Below are 23,383 nucleotides of genomic sequence, written 5' to 3'. Positions count from 1 at the left end.
TTGAGGACACCTCCAAAATCTGGTTAGAGAAGTCAGAGAATGAATCGCAAATAGTAAAACATCATTTGTCATGTGTGTAATGGATAAAGATTAAGAACCACTGACTTGAAAAAATTCCATTTCCTTACCTTGATTTGTTACACAATGCTTCACAGTCTCGCTTGATTCTACTTTGAGACCTGTTGGGCTGTCTCCTCCAACCCATCCTTATGCTGTAGAGTTTTTTACCTCTGTCCTCTGGCCTTTGTCACCCTCCCTGCCTCATACCTGTCCTTCCATTCCTATCTCTACTTATCCAAATCTAAACTCTCCTTCGAGGCTTCGTTCAGCTGCTTCCACCCCCTGAAACCTACCAGGCAATTCTTGCCCACTGTCATTTCTTTTTCCTCTATATTCATGACATTGTCAGTCCTCAAATGGCAGCTAATCTTGTGCTGACCAAGTGATGTTTCTTATATAGATGACCTATTATTTAACTTTTCCTATGTTTAGGCCTTGCCTTTCCCATGAGAAGGTAGTTTTCTTGAAAGTAGAGACTATCTTACACTTACATGTTCCTAATATAGCATATACACAGAGACTAACACTTAAAAGGCTTTCATAAATATTGGGTTTTATTTTAAATATTTTATTTATTTATTCATGATAGAGAGAAAGAGAGAGACAGGCAGAGGGAGAAGCAGGCGCCATGCAGGGAGCCCAACGCGGGACTCGATCCCAGGTCTCCAGGGTAACACCCCAGGCTGAAGGCGGTGCTAAACTGCTGGGCCACAGGGGCTGCCCGGGGTTTTTTTGTTTTGTTTTTTTGTTTTTTTGTTTTTTTGTTTTTTATGACTGCTTCTATCAGGTAGTAGCAGGTTTGTTTGACTGACTATATTCTCCGCAGTAATTTGTTAAAACTTCAATAATGAGCACATCATTAGTTCAGGAAAGTTTAGGATGATTCACAAGGACTGACAAAGACACATTATTTAATGCACAAATGCATTATACAGACATATTTTTTGCAGATGAGTAAATTTAAGGCCCTCTGATAATTGAGTGATTTCTCTCAATACCTCAATTGACTATAAGAAGTAGGATGGTTCTTTTGGGGGAAAGATTTTAGGCTCGCTCAATTTTAAAAGAAATTTGATAATTAATGGGACACATTGACAAGAGCTTAAGGAATATAGTTTGTATCCTCTAAAAAGGGCTTCAAACTGGATTTTGGCACTTTGAATCCATATTGGTGTGATTCATACAAAAAGTTAGCACCAAGCTGAGGTCTATATAAAATACAAGACAAATTGAAAGCTCTCTCCCCAGCTCTAAGGAATATAGTCTAAGACAAGGTGTACGTAAAGGAATAACTGGAGAACAGTTAATAATAACATTATATAAACAAATATGAAGAGTACAGAAGACTACATAAACAGTATTTTAATTCAGTAAAATGAAAGATCATTTGAATTATTAAAGTAAATCTTGAGATGACCCTTGGAAGGCAATAATTTGGATTGGTAGAGGGGAAGAAATGATACAAACAAGGAGACAAAAATGAATATGTTGATTAATGGTGATAGTAAAGACCTAAATTATGATGATACATATATATTGTGTGTTACCATTTAGAAATAATCTTCACATGTACGTCTCACTTGAAAAGATTTTTTTTAAGCCTGGAATGAGAGAGATTACTTGTGATAGTAGGTAGATAGTGTATGATTTAAGAATATTGGAAAGACTTTTGCCTATCTGAGCATATTTGATAGAAAATGTGTCCCACTATACCATCAGCCGTATTTAGGGGTTTCTTTTTTAATCCATTTTTTAAAAAGGTTTTATTCACTTATTAGAGAGAGAGCATGAGCAGGGGGAAAGGGAGAACCAGGTGCTCCACTAGAGCCCTATGTGGGACTCTGTCCCAGGACCCTTAGATCATGACCTGAGCTGAAGGCAAGATACTTGACTAAGCAGCCACCCAAGCACCCCCTTTTTAACCCTTGACTGTTTCTTTTCCTTTTGTTCTCTACTATGAAGTTCAGATAAATCAGATTAGGGAATCAGACCATTATTCTTTTTTTTTTTTTGAAGATTTTATCTACTTATTTTAGAGAGAGTGTGGTATGTGCACATGAATGGGGTGGGGGAGAAAGAGAGAATCTCAAGCAGACTCTCCATGAGTACAGAATCCAACTCGGGGCTCGATCTCATGACCCTGAATCATGACCTGAGTTTGAAATCAAGAGTCAGACACTCAACCCACTGAGGCACCCAGACACCCCCAGTCCACTATTTCTTTTCCCATTTATTTCCCCATGAACTAGTTTTGTGTTCAGTCCCTATTAGTTGTGAGGAATTTGAATGAGACCCTTTGCTTATGTATCGAAAAGACAACATAATAGGTAACTTTTTTTCCCCAGCACTGGGCTAAACACCTTTCCAGCACTGATCTATTTAATCCTTGTAACAGTCTTGTGACCTAGATACTATCAATTATTCCTAATTTACAGTTTTGTCGAGTTTACATGTCCAATACTATACAGTAAGAAAGAAGCAGCAGGACCCCTGACCCCAATCTAGGGCTCCTTAGGTGAAACCTGGCTCCAAAGGCAATGGAAACATTTTACCCTGGAATAATAGAACTTGAATGTCCAGCCTCGTCCCACTTTTGCCTCTAGCTTAAAGATAACCTTCATAAGCATTGTCCATTCTTAACTCTTATACTATCCTTGATTATCCTTAATTCTGACTAAGGAAACCTATTCGCCACTGTTTCATTCTCCCATTTAAAAGTAGGTTCCTAAAAGGAAGTGCTTTATAAAATCAGGCCTTAGTTGAAATTCTTAGCCTTTCAGCATTGGTGAACTCCTGGATATGAAGATCTAGCTTTCATCTCCTAAACAGAAAAACCTTCCTCTAAACCTACAGTTCCTACGTCTTTATTTTATACACAAATAACAAATTCTTAGAGAAGACATTCTGTAGTTCCTGAATCTCATCCCAAAATCAAAATCTTAAAAATAATCTGTTTTTGAATCTTGGGGCATAAAACCAGAATGCACATGATCATACACAATGTGCTAGATTTGTGTTGACCGAAGTCAGGTCAGCCCCATTGCTTAAGTCAGCTTTCAGTTTCTGCCCTTGGGTCTAACTGTAGTACAGATGGCAAACTATAGTTGTTATACTATTCCATTTCCTCTGCAGCATTTATATTTGCATGCTTGTTTGATTTGATTTGATTGTCTCTCACCTCCAAAAGGCATCTATTTATTTAGCTTACCATTTTTTGCCCCAACACCTAGGCCTGAGTCTGACACACAGTATTCAGTTAAATGAATTAAATAATTAAATAAGTTTGTATGCATGATGAGTGCCGCTTGAGTACAAAGCATCTCTCTTCACTTTAGATGTAACAGGTGGGACAGTGAGTCTCTTGCTACGGTATGCTCTATTTCCTTTTTTATTTCCTCATTCTTAGATACCAGGTTGTAAGGGTTTTACTACTACCCATGAGGAATAAACTGACCCTTACTACAGTCTCTCTTTTTTTTTATGATTTTATTTATGTATTCATAGAGGCAGAGACACAGGCAGAGAGAGAAGCAGGCTCCATCACAGAGCCCGATGTGGGACTCGATCCCGGATCTCCAGGATCACACCCTGGGCCAAAGGCAGCACTAAACCACTGAGCCACCAGGGCTGCCCCTTACTACAGTCTCTATGAATATTCACTCTGCTTTATATTTCTAAACCCCAAATTCTAAAAAGAATAGTATAGGGACGCCTGGATGGCTCTGCAGTTGGGCGTCTCTCTTCGGCTCAGGGCATGATCCCGGTCTGGGGATCGAGTCCCACATTGGGCTCCCTGCAGAGAGCCTGCTTCTCCATCTGTCTATGTCTCTGCCTCTCTCTGTGTCTCTCATGAATAAATAAATAAAATATTTTTTGAAAAAGGGGAAAAAATAAAAAGAATAGTATAACCCAACAGAAGAATTTTTGAGATTTCTGAATTTATTTGCTAGCATTTTGAGACTATTTAAATCACATAGTTGTATCAATATAGTGATCACTTATAAAGTGATCAAATAATAAAATGATATAAAAATAGAATATCCTGAAAAGGCATAGGTAAAAACACAATCTCTGGGCTAATCCATGTATGCCCCTAGTATGGGATTGGGGTTTATGAAATATAGTAGCCCCTTAAACAATATGGGGATTAGGGACACTGATAACCCTCCTTCATGCAGTAGAGAATCCATGGGTAACTTTTGACTCCCCAAAAATTTACAGCCTACTGTGACCAGAGGCCTTACTGATAGCGTAAAATCAACTAACACATATTGTATGTGTATTATATGCTGTATTTTTATAATAAACTAGAGAAAAGCAAATGTTATTAAGGAAATCATAAGGAAGAAAAAGTAACAGTACTGTACAGTATCTATCAATCAGTGTATATATATAAGTGGACTAGTACAGTTCAAACCTGTGTTCAGGGGTCAACTATATTGTGAATCAGACACTTTAGAGCAACTCAGAATAATCATCCTTCACATACAAGGTATGAGGTTTCTGCATGGAGACACAGAAGAGTATCAGGTACCTATACCACGGTTTTTGACCACTTAGAAGAAGTTAGCCTCCTGTCCTTTAATATTACAATGTATTTAGGTAAGTTAATGAAGTACAAGCCTGGACCAGCTGAGATTTTAAAAGCATAAATTTTGGCTCTTCCCCACATGTTTGTAAGATATTTTTACCTGGATCGAGTGTGTTGTCTAGAATTTCAGTTTGACCATTCTCAGCTTGACCTTATTTCACATCTCCTTATAGTAGTCCACTTAAAAAAAATCTGTGACATAAAGAGTATCTCATTTTTTTTTAAACCCATTTACTTTTTCATGAATTTGTTTTCCTGAGTGTCCCTGACAGCTCTTAGTTTTCCCTATCTTCTCTATTCCCTTTCCTCCTTACCTGTCCTTCCTTCCTTTTACCTCCTCCCTCTCAAAGACAGAGATAAGGTTCTAACCAATCTTTTCTTGCTGGATGGAAGAAAGTGTGATCAGAAAAACTATATGGGGGCAGCCCCAGTGGCTTAGCGGTTTAGCACCACCTTCGGCCCGGGGTGAGATCCAAACTATATGGAGTCTTTATGGTAGTATTCTAGCAAGCGGTCCTTACAGTGTGATACCTGAGGTGGGGTAAAAGCCCAAGATTCTGAAATAGTCTCCTTCTTCTGTCATAACTGCCAAGACTAATCACTCAGAGCAATAGGTTTAATTTGGAAGCAATTGAGACTTTGGCTAAAGGGAAGATCATTTGAGACCTTTGAAAGAATTTTCAGGGAAATTCTCCCATCAAAAGTAAGAAGCTCACCAATAAAATGGAGATGTTGAGAGAAATAGAAGGCCAAGATTGATAGTCCTCAGGATTTTCCTGTGAGGGGGAAGTATGGAGATTCACAAATAAGAATCGTGTCCTTCTTGCCCTCTGGGATCTAACCCAATTGAGAAATAGACCCAAGACCCAGATAATTGTTTTAGCTTTATTACCCCATAAATAAGACACCTTAGGGTTCCTGGATTGGAAAAAAATGACTGGAACATATAACAAAAACTGCAGTCCCCAAAATCTCAACTTTGGAATTGCATTTTAACAGAGTTGAACCTGTAGAACAGGCATTTAGCCAGCCAGAAAAATCACTCTATCCCAGACAACACCACTGAGTATGAAGAAAGAACCAAAGAGAAGGGAGCTTTCGGTCCATCTCCTGAAGGCTGGTCCTGCCCCTTGTCTGGCTGTGCTACCCTAGTAGGAAAAGCAGGAAAACAGATGCTCTATTGGAGCACATATAGGATCTAAAATTATAGTCCAATCTAACCATACCAAATAAGAGGAATAAAAGAACCAGAAGTCCCCTCCCCTCTATTGATTTGTAATCAGTGTGAGTCAACCACATTTTAAAGCTTTTATTCCAATATAATATGAAATCGCTTAGATTTTTTTCCCCTTGAATGAAAGACACTTTATTTATAAAGTTATAAATAAATCAGGACTGATAACGTTCCAGTTTATTTTAAAAACTTTTTATTTTAAAAACTTTTATTTTTGTTTTAAAAGTTTTTGTTTTTTGTTTGTTTTTTTTAAAGATTTTATGTATTTATTCATAAGAGACACAGAGATCCTGATCTCCAGGATCATGCCCTGGGCTGAAAGTGGCGCTAAACCACTGAGCCACCCGAGCTGCCCAAAACTTTTTATTTTTGTATTCTTTCAAAATTTAGCATTTCCTCTAAGATGGATTCAGTTCAAGCATGCAGCTCTTCATAGATAAGGAAATGATTCTAACAAATGCTGTCTGTTTCACAGGTTGTAGGCCATAAAGAAGGTCTGGATGTTATGGAGAGAGCTGATCCTTTATTCCTTTTAATTGGACTTCCTACTATTCCTGTCATGCTGATATTAGGCAAGATGATACGCTGGGAAGACTACGTGCTTAGACTATGGCGCAAATACTCGAATAAACTACAAATTTTGAACAGTATATTTCCAGGTAAGGTCCTGAATTGTGATTATAATGAGCATACCAAATTAATCTTGTGGAATAATCTTAGCATACGAAGATATTTTTGTTATTCTGATTTATTAGCACTAATACTCTGCATTTTCATTTTCTCTAGGCATTGGTTGTCCTGTTCCTCGAATTCCAGCTGAGGCTAATCCTTTAGCAGATCACGTCTCTGCCACCCGAATTTTGTGTGGAGCCCTTGTCTTTCCTACTATTGCGACAATAGTTGGTAAACTGATGTTCAGTAGTGTTAACTCTAATTTACAAAGGACAATCTTGGTAAGATGGTTTTAAAAGTACTTTTTTTTTTTTTTTTTTGAATGACTATACAAAAGAGAATGAATTGTATGTTTGTTCAAAAAAAACCCCAGTGAGACTATATAAATATTCATTCTGTGGGTCCTGTGCCTTAAGTTTCTGTTTGATCCTACTTGTCATCCAATAGCAAGAAAGAGGGGAGGATCTGTTGCATTACTTCTAACCTTCCAGAACAATGGTGTGGGTGACATCTGTCATAGAAGAGGCATGAATTATCACACCCATCCCTCTTGCCGACAAGCTTCTGCTCTAGGGTCAGCCTGCCTAGTCATATCCTATCACAGATACTGGTTTGCTGAAAACATAATTCAGATTTCTTGACTTATATGTGCCTGCAAAATACAGATCATATTGGTAGCTATATCAGGATTACTGGGAGGATTAAATGAGATAATTCATTTGAAGTGCTAACACATAGTCAGCCCTTGTGTTGATGTATATATTGATGTTGATATTATTATTCTCACTTCCCCCTCTGATGGCAGCCTGCACTTGTGCCCAGGCCTTCTCCCTGTTACATCAGACTGGATATAGAGCTAAGGAGAGAGATTACTCAATAGGAGAACAGAAAAAGTGTCTCTGTTAGATGTAGTGTCTCCATCTGTTTTATCCCCTAGTAGAAAAGTGATATTCATCTGAATTAGCAGCAATGGCTATGTCTTTTATGATCTAAGTAAAATTATTTTTATTATGTTTCTATAAAACTGCATTATAGGGCAGCCCCGGTGGCTCAGCAGATTAGCGTCGCCTTCAGCCCAGGGCCTGATCCTGGAGACCCGGGATTGAGTCCCACATTGGGCTCCCTACATGGAGCCTGCTTCTCCCTCTGCCTGTGTTTCTGCCTCTCTCTCTCTCTCTCAATCTCTCAATCTCTCAATCTTTCTCTCTCCCTATGTCTCTAATAGATAAATAAAATCTTTAAAAAAATAAAATAAATAAATCTGCATTATAAAAAGCTAATTTTCCTTTTTATTTTAGGGTGGAATTGCTTTTGTTGCCATAAAAGGAGCATTCAAGGTTTACTTCAAACAACAGCAATATTTACGTCAGGCACACCGCAAAATTCTAAATTATCCAGAGCAAGAAGAAGCATAAAACTTTGACTTCTAGTTATTCTGCAGTCCTTTCATCCTTAATGAGTCTGTTGTGTTGTTCTGATTCCATCATTAATGCACAGTAGTGGAGACTTATGATAAGCTGCTGCTCATATTTTTAAGAAATATAATAAAGCACTTAGGGCAGGGGAAATCCTCTCAGTAATCACGGAACCTGAGGTTGTGATTTGTTTTCATTGTTTTGTATGTACTTCTTTTATGGCAGTCATCTGAACCATTATCTTAGCATGGTAAACCTGGGTTTTGTTCATATTTTCTCCAGATAGAAATGTAAAGATCAAACTGTGCAAATATTTAAAAATGCACATGCTGTTTTATTCAAATGCCTCTTTTGTACGTGTTCATGTTCAGTGTTTTCTTAGAATCAGCAACTCAATGAAGGTACTATGAGGATTTTTCTCACTGGCATAATTTGATTACATGCTAAACAGGAGTATATGTTAATATGAGGATATGTAAATTAGTTATAAAAAATAACAAACCAAAAATGTATGTAAACATTCAAATTATTATCTGAACAAATGCGATTTTGTTGTGTTTTTCTGAACCCATGTGACGTCCTCCAAAATGTGTAGGGTAAAAATTCACAGGGCTTCCAAATCACTTTTTCACTATTAAATTTTATTTATATAATGTTGACATCTCATAGTTCATAATGTAATTTTGACTCATATAGTCATAATTACCGTGTGCGTGTGTGTGTGTGTGTGTGTGTGTGTAAAAGAGAGAGGGAGAGAGTCATCAGGTCCTTCAATCACTGGAGTAAGGTTTTTAAATCCATATTTCTAGAAATTAGAGCTGTCAGTTTATAGTAGTTTGAGCACAGAGAACGATTTGCAAAAAAAAAAAAAAAAATCAATAAAGTTCTTTTACTCTTCTCTTTCATTGATTCAGTTATTCAGGTATTTGTTGATCACCTCCTATTTGCCCAGGCATTATACAAAGTGCTGTGGGAGACAATGGTGAACACGACAGACTTGGTTCCTGCTTTTATGCAGTTTACCGTCTAGTTTCAACAGATAGAAAACCAGCAGTGAGTAAACCAAGGTGAGGCCTTGAGCTCTTTGTTTTTATACCAGTCAGTGAGGAGATAATTATGAAAACAAGAAGTCTTGAGTAAATATTGAGGTTATTGTTTTTGGCTTAAATCAATTTATTATAAAAACCAGTACTAACGTTTTTAGATTTTAATTGCTTGTCATATTGATGAGGTTAGCACCTTAATCACTGTAACTAGTTTTATGTTCATTTTTAAAAAGCAATTATTTATTTTAAGCCATCTTTAATAGTGGCCTTTTTAATGTCGTTCAGCAATCTGGATGGTCTTGCAGTTATTTTCACTAATTAAAATTAAGTTTTTAAAAGATAGTTCCAAAAACTGTATTGAATTTCTTGTTCACAGTATCTAATGCATGACAATAATAAACGTTTCCCTTACTGATAAGTGGCCACTTCTTTTTAGGAGTGTAGCAAATATAGATTGAGCTATGTTAGATTGCAATAATGTATGTTAACTTTAGTAATTTAAGACTGGTACCTTTCTATAGTATGAATGTCTTAATTCTGTGTTATAAAGTTTATGTGAATAGCTGTTGAACAGAGTTGTAATTATTTTGGGAGGAAGGGAATATTTGACTGACAGTGAGCCTTATTAAGAACACTGCTACAGTTCTGAAGGGGAAATATAAAATCTATGATTATATATAAAAATAACTTAGATTATATAGCTGTAATTATAAAATATATTGGCTTTTCTTTAATTTTCAATATAAGAAAGACATAGTAGATATTTCCTGCATAATTTTGTTATATAGAACAACTTTTAGGCAGCCTTTAATAAAATTATACAAGCACACCGTTCCCCAGTTACTACTTTGTGGCCAAGATGGAGGGAGTAGCTATTTGCATCTACTGGCATCAGGGCTCATGAGTGCCAGAAAAATAACTCTAATCCTTTTGGGGGGTGGGTGCAGCAGGGAGGGGTTTCTAGGGCTGTGGGGAGGGAATTGCAAGTGCCTGGGAACCAGAGAGGCCTCTAGCCCTGGAATTGAACACTCTTAACTCTAAAAAACCTTAGCTCAGAAAGTACCACATACCAGTCTTCAGAAAGGTGGCCTATACCACTATGAACAACTTAAGAGCTGACTAAAGTTGATAGACCTGGATTCCAATTCTGATTCTGCTTTTACTAACTGGATGTATGACAATGGCCAACTGGCTTTCTCTCAGCTGCAGTTTTCTTCATCTCTGAAATACAAGTAATACTTCTATCTCAGAAGACCATTTCTAGGATTAACTGAGAAAGGAACAGAGGCACTTTAGGCTTGAGACAGGCCCTACAGAGCAGTAGCTGTTTCTTAATTGTTAAATAGTCTTTTCATGCTCTAGGAAAAGGGGATGAAGAGGTAAGAGAATGGTGTTAGGAGACAGATTAAAGGGATGTTGTAGACTTTGGGATGGGTAGGTATATTGTGTTTTCCAGTTGGGTTGGGTGGGTATATTTTGTGTTTTCCCATTTATTTTCACATTGCTTTACGGTGTTATTTCTATAAACTTCAATGTTTTAAACCTCTTTTATAAAATTCAGTGACAACTAGTAGAATTTTCTTCTTTGCAGAAGTTAACTTATCTCCAAAGTGGCTGAAAATATTGTTCATCAGTACATGATTATCAAATGACTGTGAAGAATATAAAATTAAACTTAGTGACTTAATTAGTCACTGCCTTGCTAACTGTGCTGTAATTTTTTTAAACGTCTTGTTTTTAATATAGCAGACTATCTCAATAGTGGCTGGATTAGGTTAAATAAAGAATTTTTATGTTCTCTAGGTGTACTTTGTCTGTTGAACAATTTCCAAAGCATAATCTGTTAATTCTGTACCTAACCAATTTTTAAAAATTTAGGTTATCAAGATACTAGATTTTTCTTTTAGTAAAAATCTGAAATTTTAAAAAACTAAAGAGGAATTGTCTTAATACAAGCAGGCTAGCCTAAATTCCAATTATGTTCTGATTTTTTCAAATGTATACTCAGCCACTTGAACTGACTATGATTAGATAAGCAGCCACATACAAGATATGTGGGTGGTCTCATGCTACAAAGTATCTTAAAAGTATATTCAAGTGGGTTAGAAACACATTTAAAAAACAAGTTGGGGAATGCCTGGGTGGCTCAGTGGCTGAGCATCTGCCTTTGGCTCAGGGCATGATCCCTGTTTAGGGATCGAGTCCCACATCAGGATCCCTATGAGGAGCCTGCTTCTCCCTCTGCCTAGGTCTCTGCCTCTCTCTGTGTCTCTCATGAATAAATAAAATCTTAAAAAAAAAACAAAAAAAAAGTTGGGATGCCTGGGTGGCTTAGGGGTTGAGTGCCTGCCTTCGGCCCAGGGCATGATCCTGGAGTCCCAGGATCGAGTCCCACATCGGGCTCCCTGCATGGAGCCTGCTTCTCTCTCTGCCTGTCTCTCTCTCTTTCTCTTTCTCTCCCTCTCTCTCTTGAATAAATCTTTATAAAAAAAAAAATAACAAGTTACTTCCTTTGAGATAACTAAGAAGTTTCTGAAGATTAAAGTCTTCTAGAATGTGTACATCAAATAAAGACCCTTCCATCCATAAGGATTGTATTTTTTTCTAGGTTATTTCATTACCCTCATCTGAGAGACTAGCAGAGAAGTGGCAGAGTCAGATAGTCCTAGATGCATATTCTGATACTTATTTGTAGGGCAAGTTACTTTATCTCTCAGACTCTTAGTTTCCTCATCAATAAAATGAATATTATAAAACCTATATCTGGTTATTATGAGAATTTCGAGTGAGGAAACATTCTACAACACTTTGATTTACAGAGAAATAAATTTATGCCAATTTAAGTAGACATTTGTTTGCCCGTAATCTTCCTTTGGTCCCCTGAGATCTCAGAGTTTCCTCTTCTCCGTTACCTGTCACCCCATATACCCATTAGAAATGATAGAGTGATAAAATATCTTACTTAACTGCCTTCCTGGAGCAAAGATTCTGAGCAAAGGGAAGAGAGAAAATTTACAGTTGAATCACTGTAGAAGTTTGGACATGCAGCAGAGGTTAGGCTATCATTCTGGTCAACCCGTGCAGATTTAAGCCTCTTACTGATAACCACATGCTAAGGTTACTATATGTCAGCAATACATACTATACTTTACCAGGTGTTAGTTGAGCACCTGTATGAGCCAGACACTGCCAAGTCCTGGGGTAAAATGGGGAATAAGCCTGCTTTGAAATATTTATTTTTAAAATACACTCTAAGATTAAACTGAAATACCTTGACCCCCTAAAAGATGTGCCCTGCTCAAATATGGACTCTCTAGTTTAAAATCAGCAAGAAACATCTATAACAGGAACTAAGCGGTCATATGTATGTGATCTTTTAATGATACACATCTATCAGTGTATTTATCAATTCAGATAATTGTACACCAAAAATAAGACCTGCAAAAAGTACACAATTTTTTAATACAAGTCAATTTCTGCAAAATGATCCCATATGTCATATTTTATTTTTTAATAATTTATTTTTATTGGTGTTCAATTTGCCAACATACAGAATAACACCCAGTGCTCATCCTATCAAATGCCCCCCTCAGTGCCCGTCACCCATTCACCCCCACCCCTGCCCTCCTCCCCTTCCAGAGTTAGGAGTCTTTATGTTCTGTCTCCTTTTCTGATATTTCCTACCCATTTCTCCTCCCTTCCCTTCTATTCCCTTTCACTATTATTTATATTCCCCAAATGAATGAGAATATATAACGTTTGTCCTTCTCCGATTGACTCATTTCACTCAGCATAATACCCTCCAGTTCCATCCACGTTGAAGCAAATGGTGGGTATTTGTCATTTCTAATGGCTGAGTAATATTCCATTGTATACATAAACCCCATCTTCTTTATCCATTCATCTTTCGATGGACACCGAGTCTCCTTCCACAGTTTGGCTATTGTGGACATTGCTGCTAGAAACATCGGGGTGCAGGTGTCCCCGTATATCATATTAGTCAGGGTCCACTCAGGAGATACAAATCACAGCGCCTCTTTGAACAAGAAAAATACATGAAATTGTTAGCTGGTAGGAAGTAAATGATAAAAAGAAAAAGAAAAAAAAAAGGCGGGGCAAAAAAGCAGCTACAACTCCTAGGCTGAAGGAGGGTAGACATTAAGGGAACGAGGAGTTAGAGGTCTCTTTCCCTAAAAGGCTGAGTGAGATTCAGACATTTCTGAAAAGTGTGTGGTTACCATAGCAGTTGTGTCAAGGAGTGGTAGGAGATCTTGCCAGAGGGCAGGCTGGAGCTGGTATGTAGCTGGGGAGGGAGAGCATGAGGATGCAACTAGACATGTCCAGGCTGCTGAGCTCCAATGCTTAAAAAGTTACAGTGGACGCTGGAATCTGGAAGGAAGGTGTCTTGGCACAATAGCCTTGTATCACTCCTGTGCCTTCTGTTGAAAAAGACCAATGTTCCAAAGAAAATGTTTAAAGGATCCATTTCAGTGTCACAAAGTTGGGCAAAGAAGGGTGATTTACAACTGAGACAATAAATTGGCAGTATAACCACCCCTCTTTGTGACCCCTCCTATTAATCTCTGACACCCCACCACATCCCTACCACAAGGAAACATAACCCTGATATATTTGATATACAAGAAGGGCCACAAGTGATTTAATAGCATACCATCCAGGATGATAAATGGTCCATTTTTCATATATTTTGGTTAGGGTATAAATTGGTATGGAAGGCAGTCAGTATCTGTTAAGATTACAAATGCATGTACCCATTGACCCAGCAGTTCCAATCCCAGGAATTTATCTTAAGATATACTTGCACTTAAGTACAGCAACATATCTAAAAAGTTATTTGTTGTCACAGTATATTTAATAACTAAAGATTGAAATCAAATGTCTGTAAGTATATTGGTTAAATAAATTGTGGTACATCCATAATGGAATAGTGCTACAAGGTATTAAAAAAAAAGAATGGAAGCTGTTTACCTAATGTTATGAAAATATTTTTAATGTATATTATTTTTTTAACTCAAGATATAGAATAATGTTTATAATATGTTACCACTAGTGGAAAATAGGAGTTGAGGAACTTGAATAAACATTTGTTTATGCCTTAAAAAAATCTTTGGAAGGACACATAAGAAAACTCCAGTTGTCTACAGGAGTTCTGAGAACTGGGAGGATGCAGGTTGGTATAGGGAGATTCTTTACTGTTACCTTTTATACTTTTCTCCTAACCTCATAGATAAATTTTTAAAGTAAGAATTAAATTTCCCCGCTGTAGACAGTACTAAAAACCAAATGGGAATTTGTTTCTTTTGAAAATAGCAGTATTTGAACTGTATGACAATACTTTACTCTCTAAAAACTGATGTGATTGTTTTTTGAGAAATAACTGCATCTCCCTCATGTAGATCTTCCAGGAGGGATTCACTAAATGCTATTGAACTGATTTTGCTTTCCATAAGGTTAGTTTTTGACAAAATACTTTACAACTAGTTTTGTCCAGCAGTGTACACAAAGAGTGGGTTTTGAGAAAAGCTATCCAGCCCATAGAAATGGATATTATTAGAACTTATTAAAGCAGGGAATTAACATATCCTAAAGGTCTATAAATTATTCATGTATTTATATATTCATTCATTTTCTGAGTCAACCTTTCTTGAGAACTTAGTATCTAATAGAATGCTAGGCACCGAAAATTTAGAATTAATAATATTAATAACTTGTAGTATCTAATTACTTATTGCATGCTTATTATATGCCAGTTACTCATCCAGGTGAGTACTCATTTAATCTTCATAATTCAAATATACTGTTTTTATATCATAATTTATAGGATATTCCAAATGAGGCATTTGAAGCATCCTGTTTTGGGTTTTGGTTTTTAAGTAAATTACCCAGGATTATATTTCCTCTACCTTCATACAACTCACAGTCTAGTGAAGAGGACAGGAAGGAAACATGAATCCCAATACAGAGTGAAAAGTGTAAGAAAAAAAAAAAGTGTAGTGACAGAAGAGGTATAGAGGTAACAAGGGAGTAAAGATTAAGGGTGGATCTTGGAAGCTAAGTATGAACTTGACAGATGGGAAGAAAGGGACATAGACAATCTTGAGAAATTTTGAAAAAGGAGAGAGTGGTATTGATGAAGTAGTATCATATACTCAAGTATATTGGAAGGGGGAACCTTGAAACCTAAGGTACTGTTATATAAAACAGTATGGAAAGACTAAAAGCCCTAAAATAGTCCCAAAAACAAAAGGGTGTTTTGTATATGAAAAAAGTAGCATCTAAATAGTGAAAATTAAGATGGATTAATCAGGATATAGTCCTGGAGCAACTGGTAGCCATCTGGAAATTCCCTTTACCAAAATAAACTACAGATGGAACAAAAATTTAAACATGAAAATTTTAACCATTTAAACACAAATAGAAAATACAGAAAAAATATTTTTTCTCATATCTGAGACACATATCCAAAATACACAAATAAAACTCAGTGATTAAAAAAACAGCCCAATTAAAATTGGGCAAAAGATCTGAATATACCCCTTATTTAAAAAGACCTACAAGTGGCCAAAAAAAGAAAATATGATCAACAGCATATATCATTAGGGAATTGCAATTTAACATAACAATGAGATATCACTACATAGCTTTAGAATAGCTAAAACCCAAAAAAACTGACAATTATCAAAAACTGGTAATAAGGTAGAGCGAGAGGAACTTTCACTTATTCTGGCAGAAATGCAAGTAGTATAGTTAGGTAGTTAATTACCTAAGCTCAACAGTCTTCTCATGTCATCCAACAGTTACACTCACAAATATTTACCCAAATGAATTGAAAACTTATGTCCACACAAAAAACCTACATACAAGTGTTTATAGCAGCTTATTCCTATTTGTCAAAAACTAGAAGCAGCCAAGATGTCCTTCAAGTTAAATGGATAAACTTGGTATATCCATACAGTGGATTACTATTCAGCAAGAAAAGAGAAATGAGTTATAAAGCCACAAAAAAGATGTGGAGGAACTCTAAATGCATATTGCTAAGTACAAAAAACAGTCTGGAAAAGCTGTATGAGTTCAACTATATAACATTCTGGAAAAGACAAAACTACATAGACAAAATTTAAAAATCAGTTGTTTACCATGGGTTGGAACAGGATGTAGAGGAGAAGGATAACAAATAGGTGAAGCACAGGAATTTAAGGGCAATGAAAATATCCTATGTGCTAATGGCAATTAACATGTTAATGGTAAATACATGACATTATTCATTTGTCAAAATCCATAGAATTATGTAATACAAAGAATTAACCTTAATGTAAACTGCAGATTTTAGTTAACAATAATGTATCAATATTGGTTCATTCGCTGTAACAAATGTAACAAACTCATGTAAGCTGTTGATAATAAGGGAAACTAGGTGGTGGGAGGCAAAACTTTTGTACTATATGCTCCACTTTTGTGTAAATCTAAAACTGTTCTTTAAAAATCTATTAATATAAATTTTAATACTACATGAAAACATAGAATTGTATTCATTTTTATTGCATTTTTAAAAATATTTTTCTTTTTAAATAATCTCTATTTCCAATGTGGGACTCAAACCCACAACCCTAAGTCACATGCTCCACTGACTGAGCCAGCCAGGCACCCCCAAAATTGTATTTTTAATAATGTCACAGCATAAAAACTTTTTAAGAAATCATAAGGTACATGAAAAGATGATCAACATCACTAATAGGGAAATGGAAATCAAGCCACAATGAAATATCACCTCTCACCCATGAAAATGGCCAATGTCAAAAAGATAAGAAATACCATTTATGATAAGAACTCTCAACAAAGTACATTTAGATAGAACATAACTCAACATAATAAAAGCTATATATTAAAAACCCATGTCTAACATCATACATAATGGGGAAAAACTGAAAGCTTTCCCCTAAGATCAAGAACAAGACAAGGACATCCACTCTCTCCATTTTTATTCCACATAGTACTGGAAGTCCTAGCCACAGCAATCAGACAAGAAAAATAAACAGCATCCAAATTGGTAAAGAAGAAGTAAAACTTTCACTATTTGCAGATAACATGATATAGATAGAAAACCCTAAAAACTCCACTAAAAAAACTACTAGAAATGATAAATGGATTCGCAGGATACAAAATCAAATCCATTGCATTTCTATATACTAATAATGAAGTAGCAGAAAGAGAAATTAAGAAAGTCCCATTTACCAAATATAATAAATACCAAAAATAATAAAATACCTAGGATTAACTTAACCGAGAAGGTAAAAGACATGTACTCTGAAAAATATAAAACACCAATGAAAGAAATTGAAGATGACACAAACAAATGGAAAGATATTCCATGCTCATGAATTGGAAGAACAAATATTGTTAAAATGTCTATACTATCCAAAGAAATCTACAGATTCAGTGTAAGCCCTATCAAAATACCAATAGCATTTTTCACAGAACTAGAATAATCCTAAAATTTGACTGGAACCACAGAAGACTCCGTATAGCCAAAGAAATGTCAAAAAAACAAAACTAGAGGTATCACAATCCCAGATTTCAAGATGTAATATGAAGCTAAAGTAATCAAATCAGTATGGCACTGGCATACAAATAGACACATAAATCAATAGAATAGAATAGAGAAACCAAAAATAAACCCACAATTATATGGTCAATTAATCTTCAACAAAAGAGGCAAGAATATGCAATGAGGAAAAGACAACCTCTTCAACAAATAGTATTGGGAAAACTGGATAACTACATGCAAAATAATGAAACTGGACCACTTTCTTACACCAAACTCAAACTCAAAATGGATTAACGACCTAAATGTGGGACCTGAAACCATAAAAATCCTAGAAGAGAACACAGGTAGTAATTTCTCTGACATCTGCTTTAGTGGATATGAGTAGATATGTCTCTTGAGGCAAAGGAAACAAAATCAAAAATAAACTATTGGGACTATATCAAAATAAAAAGCTTCTGCACAACAAAAACTAAAGGCAACAAAACTAAAAGGCAACCTATTTGCAAATGACATATCAAATAAAGGGTTAGTATCCAAAATATATAAAGAACACAAAAAAAATCCAGTTTAAAAATGGGCAGAAGGCATGAACAGACATTTTTCCAAAGAAGACATACAGGTGACCCAACACGTACATAAAAAAACTGCTCAGAAAAAAAAAATAAAAATAAAAAATAAAAAATAAAAAAATAAAAAAAAATAAAAAAACTGCTCAGCATCAGTCATCACCAGGAAAATGCAAACCAAAACTACAATGAGATATCACCTCACATGTATCAGAATAGCTAAAATCAAACACTACACCTGAAACTAATATTATACTGTATGTCAACTGAAATTTGAATAAAATCTTTTTTTAAAAAAATTATTTATTTATTTATTCAGAGAGAGAGAGGCAGAGACACAGGCAGAGGGAGAAGCAGGCTCCATGCAGGCAGCCTGAGGTGGGACTCGATCCTGGGTCCTCAGGATCACACCCCGGGCTGCAGGCGGCGCTAAACCGCTGCGCCACCGGGACTGCCCGAATAAAAACTTTTTAAAAATAAAAATAAAATAAAAAACACAAGAGACAACAAACGTTGGTGAGAATGGAGATAAAAAGGAACCCTCATGCACTGTTGGTGGGAATGCAAAATAGTGCATTGTGAAAAACAGTATGGAGGTTCCTCAAAAATTAAACATGGAATTACCATTTGATCCAGTAATTCCACTGCTGGGTATTTATTCAAGGAATATGAAAATACTAATTTAAGAAGATCCATGCACTTCTAGGTTTATAGCAGCATTATTTACAATAGCCAAATTATGGAAGCAGCGCAAGTGTCCATCAACAGATGAATGAATAAAGAGGTGGTATGTATATACAATGGAATATTATTCAGCCATAAAAAGAATGAAATCTTGCCATTTGCAACAATATGGATAGAGCTAGAGAGTATAATACTAAGTGAAATAAGTCCCGTCAGAGAAAGACAAATACCATGTAATTTCATACATGAAATTTAAGACATAAAACAAGCAAAGAAAAAGAGACAAACCATGAAACAGATTCTTAACAACAGAGAAAAAACTGATGGTTATCAGAGAGGAGAGGTAGATGGAGGGATGGGTGAAATAGGTGAAAGAGATGAAGAGAACACTGAGTAATGTATAGAATTATTATATCACTATATTGTACACCTGAAACTAATATAACACTCTATGTTAACTAAACAGGAATTAAAATAAATTTCAAACTAAGCTATAGTCACAGACAATTCAGCAAAACCAGGTTTGGTGAGAATTCTTACCAGGAGATTTTTTTTTAAGACAAGAAATAGGGGCACCTCAGTGGCTCAGTCAGTTAAGTATCCCAACTCTTGATTTCAGCTCAAGTCATGATCTCATAATTATGAGATCTAGCTCTGCCCTGGGCTCTGCAATGGGCACGGAGCCCACTTGGGATTCTATCACTCCTTCCCCACCCCTTAAAAAAAAAAAAAAAAAAGAGGGACGCCTTGGTGGCTCAGCGGTTGAGCCTTTGGCTCAGGGCGTGATCCTGGGATCCAGGATCGAGTCCCACATCGGGCTCCTTGCAGGGAGCCTGCTTCTCCCTCTGTCTCTGCCTCTCTCTCTGTCTCTCATGAATAAATAGATAAAGTCTTTTTTAAAAAAAAAGACAGGAAATAAGTGTTGATGAGGATGTAGAGAAAAGGGAACTGTTGGTGCACTGTTGGTGGGAATGTGAATTGATGCAGCAACTATGAAGACAGTATGAAGGTTCCTCAAACATTTAAAATAGGACTACCATACAATCCAGCAATTCCACTTCTAAGTATTTATCCTAAGAAAATGAAAGCACTAATTGGAAAACATGCAGGCACACCTATATCCATTGCAGCATTATTTACAATAGCTAAGATATGTAAATCTTACATATCTGTAAGCAAATTAAGTGTCCATAAATAAATGAATGGATAAAGAAAATGTACACAAATACACACTGGAATAGAACTCAAGCATAAGAAAGAATGAAATCTTGCCATTTGCAACAACATGAATAGACCAAGAAGCTATTATACTTAGTGAAATAAGTCAGAGAAAGACATAGATCATATGACTTCACTTTTATGTGGAATCCAAAACACAAAGCAAAGAATGAACAAAATAGAAACTCATAAATACAGAAATCAAACTGATGGGTGCCAGAAGGGTAGAAGAATAGGTCAAGTAGGTAGAGGGGATGAAGAGATACAGGTATAAAATAAGACATGGGGATGTAGTGTGCAACATAGGGTATATAGTCAATAATATTTAACAAATTTGTATGGTGACGTCAACTAGAATTATTGTGGTGACAATTTCACAATATATAAAAACATTGAATCACTATGTTGTACACCTGAAACTAATACAGTATTTTTTTTTCTTTTATGATAGTCAGAGAGAGAGAGAGAGAGAGAGAGAGAGAGAGAGAGAGGCAGAGGGAGAAGCAGGCTCCATGCACCGGAAGCCTGATGTGGGATTCGATCCCGGGTCTCCAGGATCGCGCCCTGGGCCAAAGGCAGGCGCCAAACCGCTGCGCCACCCAGGGATCCCCTAATACAGTATTGTATGTCACTTATTCTTCAATAAAAACAAAACAACAGGGACACCTGGGTGGTTCAATGGTTTGGTGCCTGCCTTCAGCCCAGGGCATGATCCTGGAGACCCGCGATCGAGTCCCACGTCATGCTCCCTGCATGGAGCCTGCTTCTCTCTCTCTGCCTGTGTCTCTGCCTCTCTCTCTGTATCTCTCATGAATAAATAAAATCTTAAAAAAAAATCAAAAAACGAAAAGGGACACTGGGTAACTCAGTTAGTTGAACATCCACCTCTTTTGGCTCAGGTCATGGTCTCAAGGTTTATGAGATTGATCCCCATGATGGGCTCTGGGCTCAGCATGAAGTCAGGTTGAGATTCTCTCTTCCTCTCCCTCTGCTCCTCCCCATTCTCTCTCTCTAAAGTAAACAAATCTTTAAAAAAATAAAAAATAAAAGATTGTATGCGAACTATAATGGAATGCAAATTAAAAACTTAAAAATAAATTTAAAACAGATTGAAAACTCTAAGCTACATTAAACACTGCATAAAAGAACACTAAGTTAAATATAAAAAGGGAAAAATTACAACTTATTATATAAAACCAATTTCTTTTTTTTTTTTTTTTTTTAGATTTTATTTATTTTTCATGAGAGACACAGAGAGAGAGGCAAAGACATAGGCAGAGGGAGAAGCAGGCTCCCTGAAGGGAGCTGGATGCAGGACTTAATCCCAAGACCCCGGGATCACAACCTGAGCAAAAGGCAAGATGCTCAACTGCAGAGCCACCTAAAACTAATTTCTTTTACATATAAAAGTCTCTTTAAATCAATAAACAGAGGCAACTGGATGTCTCAGTTGGTTAAGTGTCAGATTTGTGATTTTAGCTCAGGTCCTGATCTCATGGGTCATGAGATGGAGCCCTGCATCAGGCTTTGCACTCAGCAATCTGCTTGAGATTCTCTCTCTCCCCTGCCATTTCCCCTACTCACTCTCTTTCAAATAAATAAATCTTTAAAAAATAATTTAAAAAATAAATCAGTATACAATAAACAAGAGACTAATAACCTATTTTTCTTTAAGAGTGGGAGCAGGGGGAAAGGCAGAGGGAGAGGGAAAGAGAATCTTTTTTTTTTTTTTTCAGTTTCATGTCTTTATTTGACCATCAGCAATTAGTTCTGATCCACAATAACTGTCTGTGATTTTTGAAAGTGGTGTCAGGTACATAGGTAACCAACGTGTAGAGCTTGTTTAGTGACCCTTCATTCATTCCCTTTAGTTTTCTGGACAACTGCACACAGACACAGTACAGAACATTCCTGATTCCTTTGGCCCAGACAGCTTTGTTGAGCCTGGTGTCAATCTGGAGTCCCCATCTCCTTCATGGCAAGTCTCCAGAGCTCTTTGAGTACCCAAGGGGTACGCTTCTTGAAACCCACTCAATGGATGTGCCTGCAAATGTTGGCGATATATTCTCTGGTCACTACCTTGTTGATGGCAGAATGGCCCTTCTCACCACCCTTCTTTGCAGAAGCCATTCTGTGGAGCCCTGGTTGGAAAGGAAGAGTGTGAGGTATTGTGGGAGAGGGAAAGCAGCCAATCTTTTTTTTCCTCTAAGATTTATTTATTTATTGGGGGGGGGGCGAGAAGGTGCACACATGCACAAGCAGGGGAAGGGACAAAGGGAGGAGAGAGGGAGAGAAAAAGACTCCCCATGAGCACCGAGACTGATGTGGGGCTCGATCCCAGGAACCTGATGAGATCATGATCTGAGCTGAAATCAAGAGTCAGTCACTTAACTGACTGAGCCACCCAGTTGCCTAGAGAGAGAAAATCTTAGGCAGGCTCCATGGAACCTGACATGGGGCTCAATCTCACAACCCTGAGATCATGCCCTGAGCTGAAGGAGTCTGATGCTGAACTGATCAGCGCCCAACCCAATTTTTTAAAATAGTCAAAGGATGTACTTGGTTTACAAAAAAATGTGACACTGAAAAATATAAAAATATGTTTAGCCTGATTCATAAGAAATATCCAAATTTAAATTTAAATGAAATACTATGTTTCACCTATCATATTAGCAAATGGTGAGAATTATTGAGCACCTGCTCTGTGCCAAGTGGTAATCAAAATACTTTATGTGTATTAGCCCATTTAAATTCACAACATGAGTCAATTTAAAAGTCTTGCTATCCAAGATTATGGGTTAGGATGTAAGGAATCAGGGACTCTCTTATAATTGCCTGTCTATTCAACATCTCACATCCAATAGATGACCCCTTTACACTTCCTTCTCCCTCTTCAAATCTCTAACACCTCCTTGCCTATCTTTACTCAACCAATGATCTTGCTTCTTGCCTCCTGCTTCAATGAGAAATTAGAAGCAGTCAGAAGAAAACCCATAAACAACTCCAAATCCCTTACAACTACAGACACCTCTATCTACATCCATCAACATTCATCCATATATGAATATAACTACACTCATCCATATTTAATATAATCTACCTTTCCTCTTCTGACATTAGACAAACTGTCAGTATTCCTCCTGTCAAAGGCTATCTGTATAAGAAAATTTTCCCCTTTTAATGAAATATTAGCACACACGCACACACACAGGCACACATCTTCCATCTTAGAAATAAAAGGAATCACTCCCCTTCTAGATATTATCATTTCTCTACTTTCCTTACAGCAAAGCTCCTCAAAGGAGTTGTTCACATCTCAAATCTCTCTCCT

General features: G+C 36.7%; 1 protein-coding gene across 1 annotated transcript in view; it reads left to right on the top strand.

Annotated features, from left to right (window-relative positions):
- Nucleotides 1–10,816, top strand: part of MARCHF5 (membrane associated ring-CH-type finger 5) — a 50,921-nt gene extending 40,105 nt beyond the window's left edge. The window contains exons 4-6 of the mRNA XM_041744219.1: nt 6,361–6,544; nt 6,672–6,838; nt 7,856–10,816. Coding sequence (XP_041600153.1) covers nt 6,361–6,544; nt 6,672–6,838; nt 7,856–7,972 — 468 coding nt within the window. The 3' untranslated portion in view covers nt 7,973–10,816. The remainder of the gene's footprint in view (nt 1–6,360; nt 6,545–6,671; nt 6,839–7,855) is intronic.
- The last annotated feature ends 12,567 nt before the right edge of the window (nt 10,817–23,383 follow it).

Source organism: Vulpes lagopus, chromosome 2, assembly GCF_018345385.1.
Source record: "Vulpes lagopus strain Blue_001 chromosome 2, ASM1834538v1, whole genome shotgun sequence".
NCBI lineage: Eukaryota > Metazoa > Chordata > Mammalia > Carnivora > Canidae > Vulpes > Vulpes lagopus.
The sequence above is the reverse complement of the archived record's forward strand: the minus strand, read 5'-3'. Positions and strand labels throughout refer to the sequence as shown.